At 40.8% G+C, this 11,978-nt stretch overlaps 1 protein-coding gene across 7 annotated transcripts in view; it reads right to left on the bottom strand.

The window, feature by feature from the left end:
- Nucleotides 1-2,000: 2,000 nt before the first annotated feature.
- Nucleotides 2,001-11,978, bottom strand: part of LOC135514211 (citron rho-interacting kinase) — a 51,711-nt gene continuing 41,733 nt past the window's right edge. For all 7 annotated transcript variants that reach the window (XM_064937511.1, XM_064937515.1, XM_064937513.1 and 4 more), the window contains 6 exons: nt 11,670-11,798; nt 11,401-11,481; nt 11,148-11,226; nt 5,127-5,300; nt 3,952-4,243; nt 2,001-2,981 (listed from right to left, as the gene is read on the bottom strand). In XM_064937511.1, the coding sequence (XP_064793583.1) occupies nt 2,958-2,981; nt 3,952-4,243; nt 5,127-5,300; nt 11,148-11,226; nt 11,401-11,481; nt 11,670-11,798 (779 nt within the window). In that variant the 3' untranslated portion in view covers nt 2,001-2,957. The remainder of the gene's footprint in view (nt 2,982-3,951; nt 4,244-5,126; nt 5,301-11,147; nt 11,227-11,400; nt 11,482-11,669; nt 11,799-11,978) is intronic.

Here is an 11,978-nt window from a genome sequence, read left to right as displayed (position 1 = left end):
TGTTGATTGCAGAAAAAGCGAAGATGGATTTTTTTTTTTCAGAGGACATGGTGTTCCTTTTTTTGATGCTGCCGTGGTTTTACCTTTTTAATGCTATCACTACCTTTTTTCATTATTTATTGACTTTTTTTTTTGGTCTCAAATTTAGACAATTGGATTGCCACAGGATAATCAATGTTTATCAGTCGTGGATCTGAAGGGCCAAGAGAAGATGACCCAAATCAATAAGAGATGGCCTATACTCTGACACACTGGGGGTCCAAAACAAGCAACCCTTGCTATACCCCCACTCATAATACATATACACACTACCTCTACCATACACAGATCCAGACAGAAAGTCCACATGTACATGGACACAGAGATCGTCTCCCTGCCCTCACAGTAGTTCAGATGTTCATAGTCAAGAATAACCTTTTTTGTTATTGATTTTAGTGTTTTACAAGCTATCAGTTGGAACATTAAAAGTACAAAACAACCCTAGACTATATCCTGCTCAAGACTGCCAATCATTAATACTGACACCTATTGTACTAGCAAGGACACCTAATTGAGTTGCAGGATTTCAGCAAATTTGGTTATAATTCACACATCTCTATCGGATCAGCCAGCCTATGTGCAAACGGGCCGCTGTATAGTTTGGACAGCCATTTTGTGAACTATTTGAGGGACAAAACTCGGGACTGTTTTCTTTCAATGCCCTTTTGAATCGCTTTTAGCATATATGTTTCAATGGGCTGAGCTGAGTCGTCCATAGCTTCAGATCTCGATGCCATGCAGGTCTTTTTGGTTATCATTTCCCAAACTGAGGTTTGACATTGAGGGCTACATAAGGTCCAAAGTAATGTCTGGCCACTAATTTACTTCTGGCTTCCAGCTGTGTCCCTGCCGCCCCCTGCCATGTCGAGGACTAAGCTAGTGGGTTTAGGGCCGTTTCACCATCACATGCATGATGGGCACCAAACTTGTCAATCCAACAATCCATTAATGTGAATGGTAAAAATATTTAAGTGACAATGTTTTTGCGCAGCATTTAAGTTTATCAGAGTATACACTGCCACAGAAATACATTGAATAATAAAGCTGAAAATGAAAGTCTGCTGTTCTCGTCAGTATTATGTTACCCACAGAGGGACTCCTGAGGAATGAGCCTGTTTTTCTTTCGGTGCTGTTGTGGGGCATGGCTGGATGTGATGGCAATATGTGGTAGGGGTTGTATTTTACGCATTGTCTGTCTGGAGGATCTCTCGCTACTCTTTGACCAGTTGGAGTTTTTAGGGATCTTGGTCTTTTGCTTATTACTGTTCACTGCCCATCCAGTAGTTTCCTGTACGACGCATCGCTTCAATGGCACGGTAATCAGGTGTAAATGCAAGTGTGTTTGGGAGTGTGTACGAGATTGTCTCTCTGTCGGAGGGAGACTGGTGCCAAGCAGTTTTAACACAGTTCTGTAACAAAGGGATCACTTATGTGCTTTTCTTTTCCACATTTTCCCTTCTCTTTAACGAGCACTTTCAACCTTCTCATGTCTCTGTCCAGGAAGACTTTATAGCTGTTTCCTGGAACAGGACATAGCTGTTTGTTTATTATCTATTTTGTTTTGTTGAATTTGCTTTAAAGAGAATTACATTGATGTAGAATTTAAAGTAAGATAAAAATGGGCTATTTCCATCCATCTGCTAGCCGGAATAATTCTCATGCAAAAGTTAATGATATGTAAACTGTATGGTGTAAAAAAGGCATCTTGACACATTGCCAGGGTAGCTCAATCATGTTTAATGCGTGTACATTTTCAAAAGTCAAGAAAACCTTTAGTTATTGTCTTGTATTGATGTATACTCATTGACTGCAAATTTGTGTAAATACACGACAGAAAACACAAACCCAAAAAAATCAAGGTAAAACTACTACTTCTGCTCTGAAATACTCATGCTCTTTGTGACAAATGAAGCTTTTTTTTTGTTGTTGATTTGTTTGAAAAAGAAGCGATTTTTTTTTTGATTTTTTTTTTTTAAACCCTGACAATTACTGGACTTCATAGATAGTTCACTGCACAGAAGTAAGAACAGGACATCTGTACCATAATAAGCAGCTGCAGACTCCAGAACGAGCTGAGGGCATGGTGAGCCGGCTCCACCGCCTGCTGTTTCAAATCAGACAAAGCTTATAGGCTTATTATTCATCTTAGGTATAGTTAAACAACACAAGGAACACTTGTAGCAAAACATTTGTCTGTTTAGAAAGTATGGTAAGATACGCGTTGTTACTAAGCAATCATATGCAATTAGATATCAAAGTCCGTCTAGTCAAGAGGACCATACAAAGTTGATCCAAAAAGACTGGTCATGTAGAAACAATGAATTTAAAATCCTGTTCAAAGTAAATCTCAAGTGAAAAGCTCATGTGCGTTGCTCTCTCAGAACACATTTTATTTAAACGGTACATGGGTTATTGAATGTTTGCATGATTGACCGGCCATAGAAAAGCAAAAACTACAGTATTGCATCTGGGATGATGAGATTTTGAGATTGGATTTCGAGTCTCCCTGCAACATAATTTCTCTCCCTACAACATCATTAGAAACACTTCTTTAAAAAATATAGACTTGGCTCTACCAGCCGATTATTCCCTTTTATCTATAAAAACGGGAACAACAATATTTACAACTTGATTTTAGTACTTATAAACAGTGTATCATAGATCCATAGGGTTTCCCTGCAAACGCTGCTCTGTTAAACAACCATTTCCATGAATACAGGTATCAGAAAGGACAGGATTGTCAAAGAAAAGGTCCCCAGTGCAACAGTGTATGTGTTGGTAAATGGATCACGATTGCACTATATACAGGCGGTGGGGTATGACTTGGTTTTCTGGTTGGTCGCCCCTCGATGGCGTAGCCATGTGCAGAGTGAACAGAGGCTCACACAGCTCCTCTTCTAAGCCTCTCCTTATGTCACTCACACAGAAGACTGGTCCCATACCTGAAATGCAGAGAGAGCCATAGAAGATCAACTCTACTCATGTGGGTCATTCCACCAATTAGGTTCCTTTTGAGTAGTGTGAACAAATCTAATTTTAACATTCTGTCATAAAGAGCACATTTTCAACTGAATAGAAATCTATATTTATTAATCTGTAATAAAAAAATACTATTAAGTGCCTGTCAACAAGTAAGAGCCAAATAAAATAGCAGGTTTACAACTTCATCTATATCTGCCATGAATGGAAGCTTGTTGAGTGCAACAGCGAGGGTCAATAGCCATTTGTTACAACATTCTAGCCTATCTATAGGTAACAGGGTTGACGTGTTATGTTCGTCCCACTCAGTTTTCCACCAGGAAATGGCCAAAAACAGTAGAACCAACTCGTCTGCTTTTACACTATGATTTGACTATTAGATGTTCAATGTCTCTTTAAAAAAATAAATATATAATGATGAATAGTTTCACCATATTAAAACGAGCGTTCAGTTCATGTAACAGGGTTGACCTTAAAATGAATCACTAATAACATGATATAAATAATCTTCAGAATTGACTTAGTCAAATCAACAAAATAACTAGGGCTCTATGATGGTGAAAACTGTTGGGGTTATGTTGGGAAATGTTGGGGTTAGATGGGTTAAAATCTTCCTAGAAGTCAGTGTGTGCACAGATGGCCATGTTAAAATGCTGAGTTTTGGCACTTTAGCAAGTCTATATTCATATTTAAAAAATCAGATTTATTGAATGTTCCATGTCTATCTTAAAGGGCACTTCATTTAATATAACAAGCTTTTACAATTTATACATTTGTGCACAATATCTACTTAAAATATTAATGGGACGCAAAGGGCACTCATTTCGTGGAATGACCCATGTAGTAATGGACTGTAGTGTACCAAATTCACAATCAATCCTAACATTTTTGGCCAATTGATGGAATTCCTAGTGTGGGTGTGTATGATTGTACCTTATTGACAGGGGTGAGCTGTGTGCGGCGGTCAGAGCCGGTGTGGAGACGTTGGTGGTCGTCAAACCTTCCAGGGGATCTCTCTCTGCGGCTGTCTAGTCTGGGGCCTGGGGACTTCTCTCTGTCCAGGGGGCGTGCCGGGGACTTGTCCCGCCGGAACTCGGTTCGGCCCTCCCGGTAGCGGTGTGGTGTGCTGGGCTCACGGTGAAGCCCATCATGGCTGCCAGGGCCTGAGGCCAGACGCTTGGAGATGTGCTCTGTGTATGTGGGTGGACCTCTCTTACTGGGGCTGCTGTAGAGACGAGGCAGAAGACAAATAAATGTATGGAGACAAATAAGCTGCTGTTGTTTCAGCTCAAATTAGAGAAAAGTCAGGGATAAAATCATTACCATGCAGATTTGGGCTTTAATCGACAAAATAACAATGGCTGCGATACACTGAGCGAACAAAAAAAATAAGAACACCTCGCTAATATTGAGTTGCACCCATTTGCCCTCAGAACAGCCTCAATTCGTCAGGGCATGGACTCTACAAAGTGTCAAGCGTTCCACAGGGATGCTGGCCCATGTTCACTCCAATGCTTCCCACAGTTGTGTCAAGTTGGATGTCCTTTGTGTGGTGGACCATTCTTGATACACACGGGAAACTGTTGAGCGTGAAAAACCAGCATTGCAGTTCTTGACACAAACTGGTACGCCAGGCACCTACTACCTACCATATCACATTCAAAGGCACTTCAGTCTTTTGTCTTGCCCTCTGAATGGCACACGTACACAATCCATGTCTCAAGGATTAAAAATACTTCTTTAACCTGTCTCCTCCCCTTCATCTACACTGATTGTAGTGGATTTAAGTGACATCAGTAAGGGATCATAGCATTCACCATGTCAGTCTTTCATGGACAGAGCATGTGTTCTTAATCTTTTGTACACTCGGTGTATATTTGGTTTCCAAGCTTTGCTAACAGCAATGCAAACTCAGAACAGTAGGTGGCACTGAAGCCCCTTTCAACATTTAGCACAAGACTTGTGACGCAGTGTATCTAGTATTCTAGTTTCCTTTGTTTACTTGTATGTGCATCTACTACCCTTCACCATAGATTTAGTTAATGGTACAGTAGTTCCGCTCCATTGGCTAAATGTTTGGGGTCTAGAACATGACAGAGAGCGCTCACCCCCGGCTGGAGCCGGTCCTCTGCAACTCCCCAGACTCCCTGACCAGGTTGCCCTTGCAGCAGATAACCCGCAGCTTGTTCTGATAGGACGAGGCCAGGTAGATGGCCCCGGAGGAGATGGCTGGACCCAGGTAACGGGGGTTAGGGATGTCCAGATGGGCTAGAACTGGAGGGCTACACACAGGTACACAGACACAAGCCTCATTTATACCTGCTTCTAACATGCTTCCTTTGTCTTGATCTTATCCACATTGTGATTGTGCCCACGTTGTAGCCGTTGCATATACACATGGTAGTAACTTGTGTCTCTTGCGTCCACTGTGTCCAGATATGCTGTTCCCTCCCTGTATGCAAATTATTTGACAGATATTCTTTCAAAAGAATTTTTTGTATTTATTTGACATAAACATACCTCCCCTCATGAATGGTCTACCATATAGCCAGTTAGACAGATTTGGACGGCAATGATTTAAAAAAAAGATACATTCAAAATGAGAGACTCCAAGGACAAAACTCTTGATGCTGCAATGATAATGAAAATATTTCATAAACCAAGAGAGGAATTGGTAAAAACTCTACCAAAGAAGAAAAACAACGCAACTGTCTTTTGCACCAAGTCTACCAAGTTTGGAGAAAATGAAAGCAATCCTGACAAAGCACTGGCATATTCTGCAATCGCACACCTCTTCAAGGAACCCCCACTAGTGGTCTATAAGTGCGATCGCAATATTGGAGATCTGACCTGGCCCCTGAGCCCACTCAAACACTCTTGACACCCATTCCAAATGGGAACTACAAATGTGGCTCATGTGCACAGTGCAATAGCACTATAAAAACATCCTTCTTCAGACATCCACATGCAGGTTGAAAAATCCCTGTTAGGGGAATCTCATCACCTGTTCATGTGGGAAAGCCTACGTAGGACAAACGAAAAGACAATTAAAACAACGCATTGCTGAACATGTCAGCTCAATCAGGTGTAAGAACATTGACTATCCAGTAGCAGCTCACAATGTTGAAGCTAACCATCCCATCTCCTCCCTCAAATACACAGGCGTTGAGCATGTTGCTCTACCAAGGAGAGGTAACATCGAGATCCTACTACTATAAAAGGGAGGCTTACTGGATATATCCTATCTAAAAACATTGACCCCTAGTGGTCTGAATATTGACTTTGATCTCAGACCCTTGTGAACAATTCTCTCTTTTATGAACAAGTCTTATAAATGGATCTATTCTTTCTACAGCCTGTCAGCGTACATCCAATATGTTCCCTCTGTTGATGATGCTTATTATGCATTATGGTTGGACCAAAAGATCACATGTAACAAAACAAAAAATGAAATAGGAAACTACTAAATATGTGAAAGTAAATTAAATAATGTATGTTGAAGCTAATATTATGTACAATATTACATTGTTTGCATATGATAACAATAGCCTAATATATATATTTTTTAATTAACAGTTTCACTCAATTCATTCAAAGTGACTTAATCATTATGACACACCCCTCACCATTGGGTACATCACTAATTGCACTGTTTGTCTACATAACCTGGTTAAAGAGTTAATGACATTTCCCTGAAAAAGTCACAGTAATGCTGAAAGGTTGGTGATGTACCCAATAAATGACTGGGAGTTTATATATGGAGTGTGTGACACATGTTTTTTTATAGCTTGAAGACCCATATTGATGCCATAAGGTAATGGTGAGACTTGTCAATGATTTTAGAGGACAAGATAATGATGGTTTAAATGATTTGACTGTCCAGATCTGTCTACACTTGTAAGATATCCAAACACAATGATTTTCTGACTACCTCTGGATGTGGTCAGAAAGATCACAATCCGATCGCAACGTGTCTTAATCGTTTACATCCGTCTGAAAATGTGGGCACAATCAGAATGTTGACAAGATCAGGACAAAGGACGCATTATTAGAACCAGGTATAAACAGGGCTATAAATAAACAGCAATATTACGGTTTGTCCCTTTTGAGCCATCGTAGCATCAACATAGCTAGAAACACTTCCTCTAAATAGTCAGAATTCATTTAGATGTTTCTGCCAAGGAGGTCTTTGGCGCGTAATTTTAACTAAGATAACTAATGTTTGGTTCAGTATTTTTAAGTGAAAAAATGGTCTTGAAAACTTCTCTTGACAACAAACACTTCATGTTTAGGAGTAGTACTGTTATGACAACAAACACTCCTACTCGGAGTAGTACTGTTGACCAATCACCGACGAAGGGGTGTAGACTTCGGCTACTAAAGTCTTTGCATGAACAGCCCCCCAAAGACCAAAATGAGCAAAAACGTCACAAAATGTTGTCATAACGCAGAAACTGTTTAGCTTTTAAAAGTAAAAAAGGACACTAGGAAGTATATGCTCAATTGATTTTAGATATAAATGTCAAACCATTGTTAGGCTAATGTATGTTTTCATGTTCATTTGGATGGGGGGATTTATAGCCATTTACATCAGTATTATTTGAGTGTCTGAACTTTTTAAGTTTACTGTGTGCTTCCCAGTAGAAACAGTTTGCGCATATATCATGGAAACATTTTTGTACGTTTTTGGTCTTTGGCCGGGTTTTTTCCTGGTATTCATGCAGCAACAAAAAAATATTCAGTCAAAATTCGGTAACCGAAGTCGATGCCCCTTCGTCAGTGATTGGTCAACAGTACTACTCCTAGTAGGAGTAGTAAAATGAAGTTTGTCATTCAACACGACGACTAGTTCTGTTGCACATGAGAAATACTGCACCAAACTGCTAAGCCAAATGTAAAACTGCGATAAAGACCTTGGCAAAAACATCAAAATTAATGACAGATTTCTTGATTTATCTAAGATTAATTCTGACTATTTTGAGGAAGTGTTCAAAACTCATTTTATTTGTCACATCCTTCATAAACAACTGGTGTAGACTAACAGTGAAATGATAACTTGGTACTTATGGGTCCTTTTCCAACAATACACAGTTAAAGATATATATTTTCAAATGAAAGCAGTAACACAAATAAATACACAGTGAATAAAGTGTAAAAATAGCATGGCTGTATACAGGGAGTACCAGTACAGAGTCAATGTGCAGGGATACGAGGTAATTGAGGTAGCGATGTACATATAGGCAGGGGTAAAGTGACTAGGCAACAAGATGGAAAATAGACAGTAGCAGCTGTGTGTGTGTGTGTGTGTGTGTGTGTGTGTGTGTATTGAGGTCTAAATACAGTATGTGTCAGTGTGTGGGTTCAGTGTGTGTGCATAGGGTCAGTGCAAAAAAACAGTCAATGCAGGTAGTCAAGAGTAGCCATTTGATTAGCTATTAGCAGTCATATGACTTGGGGGTAGAAGCGGTTCAGGGTCCTGTGGGACGTTCTCACCACCCTCTGTTGCGCCTTGCGGTCGGGTTTCTTTCAGTTACTGTACCAAGTGGTGATGCAGCTAGTCAATATGCTCAATGATGCCAATGTAGAACTTTAAGGATTTGAGGGCCCATGTCAAATCTTTTCAGCATCCTGAGGGGAAAGTGGTGGTGCCAGTCTTAACTATTGTGTGGTTGTGTGTGGACCATGTTAATTTGTTAGTAATGTGGACACCGAGGAACTTGAAGCTCTCGACCCGCTCCACTAAAGCCCAATCAATGTGAATGGGGTCATAATCACCCCTCCGTTTCCTGTAGTCCACAATCAGCTCCTTTGTCTTGCTGACATTGAGGGAGAGGTTGTTGTCTTGGCTGCCAGGTCTCTGACCACCTCCCTATAGACTGCCTCATTGTTGTCAGTGTTCTGGCTATGAGGTTTCTACAGGGGTTCAAGAGGGACAAACAGTAATATTGCAGATTTTTTTTCTAATTTCTGAAGTGAAGTTCATTAGGGAGTATGAGCGCAAAGACTGCTGCTTTGGCTGCATGAACTTCTAACTCGGCTGCATGGGGGTTTGTCAGATTATAGTCAGGTGTGGTTTTGTTCCATCCAATGGCAGTGTCCACGATAAGGTAAAGGTGCTAACATGGGACGAATGTCATTAAAACATTGTTTGTTTGGTTGACAAGATGATCTCTGCTCATTAGTCAGTCATGCGCGGCGGACCCTCAAGACTTCTGCAAATTTCATATTTTGTCGCTGCAAGCCAACTGCTTGTGTTTTTCAGGACGCTGCTCTACTCCCATTGAAGTCTATGAGACCTTTGCCACTTACGGCGGCTCGTGTGTGAACTTTACCTGCAGTCAATTGACCAACTTCCCCTCTACTGGCCTCATGGGTCAACTGTTCTTAATATTTTTTGTTATTTCAGAATTAATCACCATAATTTTTGTTTAAAATCTGGTATTTCTATGTCAAACGTTTTAGTTATACAGTGGCCTCTGTAATTATTGGGACAGTAAAGCACTTTTTCTTTTTTTGGCTCTTTACTGGCAGCATCATGCTGTGGGGATGTTTTTCAGCGGCAGGAACTGGGAGACAAGTCAGGATCAAGGGAAAGGTGAATGGAGAAAAGTACAGAGAGACGAAAACCTGCTCCAGAGTGCTCAGGACGTCAGACTGGGCCGAAGGTTCCCCTTCCAACAGGACAATGACCCTAAAGCACACAGCCATGACAAAGCAGGAATGATTTCAGTACAAGTCTCAATGTCCTTGTGTGGCCTAGCCAGAGCACGGATTTGAACCCGATCAAACATCTCTGGAGTGACCCGAAAATAGCTATGCAGCGACACTCCCCATCCAACCTGACAAAGCTTGAGAGGATCTGCAGAGAAGAATGGGAGAAACTGTCCAAATACAGGTTTGCCAAGCATGTAGCATCATACCCAAGAAATCTCAAGGCTGTAATCACTGCCAAAGGTGCTTCAAGGTACTGAGTAAAGGGTCTAAATACTTATGTTTTTGTTGGTTTTTTTTTTACCTGTTTTTGCTTTGTCATTATGGAGTATGGTGTGTAGATTGAGGGGGGGGGGGGGGCATTTTAATCCATTTTAGAATAAGGCTGTAACGTAATAAAATGTGGAAAAGGTCAGGGGGTCTGAATACATTCCGAATGAACTGTGTGTATTAAAGTAGTAAAAGGGAAGTATTTGGTCCCATAGTCATAGAACACAATGACTACATCAAGCTTGTGACTCAGTTGTTGGATGCATTTGCTGTTTGCTTGGGTTGTGTTTCAGATTAATTTGTGCCCAATATACATTAGTGTTAAATAATGTAGTATGTCATTTTGGGGTAACATTTATTGTAAATAAGAATAGAACACTTCAACATTAATGTGAATGCTACAATGATTACGGATAATCCTGACTGAATCGTGAATAATAATAACAAATATCATATACCCCCAAAAATGTTAACCTCCCTTGTTATTGTAGTGGTGAGAGGTTAGCATGTCTTGGGGGTATGATATTTGTGCGTCTGACTTTCTCACTCATCATTATTCACAATTCATTCAGGATTATCATGGTAGCATCCACATTCATGTAGAAGTGTTGAGAAACATATTCTATTCTTATTTCCAATAAAAAATGCCTCCAAAATGACACAACCCATCCGTGTGAGGTGTTTATTTTCATGGCAAAGTAGATTTAACAAGAAAAGCTGTATGACCCTGATTTAGCCCACTGCAGTAAAAGGTTAAAAGGTTAACGCAAGCCGCGTGTGGATTTGTCAGCTCCAGTTCTACCTCTGACACTGCCAAAACAACCGATGCGGATGTCAATCTGATTTCATCTTGCCCCAAGTCTGGAACAACAATACCCATCAGTCAAATCCGAGAGTTGAGAGGAATTAATAACATCATGCTAAAATCAATCATGTCTGCCATTTAGCACAATGGATGAATAGAAAATGAAAATCAGACATCGGGGGGGGGGGACGTTATTGGAGATCACTTCTCTATTATTGTGTGTGTTATTCTCAATTTGTGGCATTGATTGTGGTCGCATAGGCCTACTTGGACAAATACTGAAGCTTTTGTCTTGTGCAAGTTCTTATTGTGTGAGTTTGTGTTTCGGTCGTTTTTTCTTTACCCAAGTGCAGCATGTCCCTGAACCTCGATCACATCCAAGGAGTTAAAGTATGTCACAAACAGGTAGGGCTCTCTGTAAGCTGTTCAGGACAGATAAGGAAAGGTTACGTTACAAAAGTCACCAAATACGCTACTGGTACTCAGATTCACATTTCTAGCAATGTTCTTGTTATGACAATACTACATCAAATCCACCACAACGCATACCACTTTCTTAGAACTGTACTATGTGAAGATACAGATACTGTACACACCAAAGGCCAGGGGCAGACGACTCCATTTGATTTCTTCAGTGCGGCTCCTTCGTCCGTATGCGTCCACAAACACACCAAACTCTGTGACAGAACAATAGGCCTTAACTACTGTGTCGATGAATGTACCTTGGAATGTTTTACAATCATGCTGTGGTTGTGTGGGGGCAATACAACACAATGTTATGTGATATGTACAGTAAAACAGGTAATACAATATCACCACGGCAAGATGAATTTATTGCAGTTGCAAATGCCAAGACAGATCTCACCATGGAAGCAGAGCAGGTACTCCTCCTTCTGCAGAGTGCTGGTGACCTGCATTATGGAGATGGGGAAGCTATGGGAGGAGGAAGCAAACACCGCCGAGGCCAACGACATGTCCTTCTTATCCAGGAACTCTACAGGGGCGACACAGTGTATAACACGCTCTCTGTCACAGATAGGGTGGTAGGTAGCCTAGTGGTTAAGAGCGTTGGGCCTGTAACTGAAAGGTCACGGGTTCTAATCCCGAGCCGAATAGGTGAACAATCTGTTGATGTGCCCCTTGAGCAAGGCACTTAACCCTATGCATTTAGGGT

Source organism: Oncorhynchus masou, chromosome 25, assembly GCF_036934945.1.
Source record: "Oncorhynchus masou masou isolate Uvic2021 chromosome 25, UVic_Omas_1.1, whole genome shotgun sequence".
Lineage (NCBI taxonomy): Eukaryota > Metazoa > Chordata > Actinopteri > Salmoniformes > Salmonidae > Oncorhynchus > Oncorhynchus masou.
Note: the sequence above shows the minus strand (reverse complement) of the source record. Positions and strands in the feature narration are given on the sequence as shown.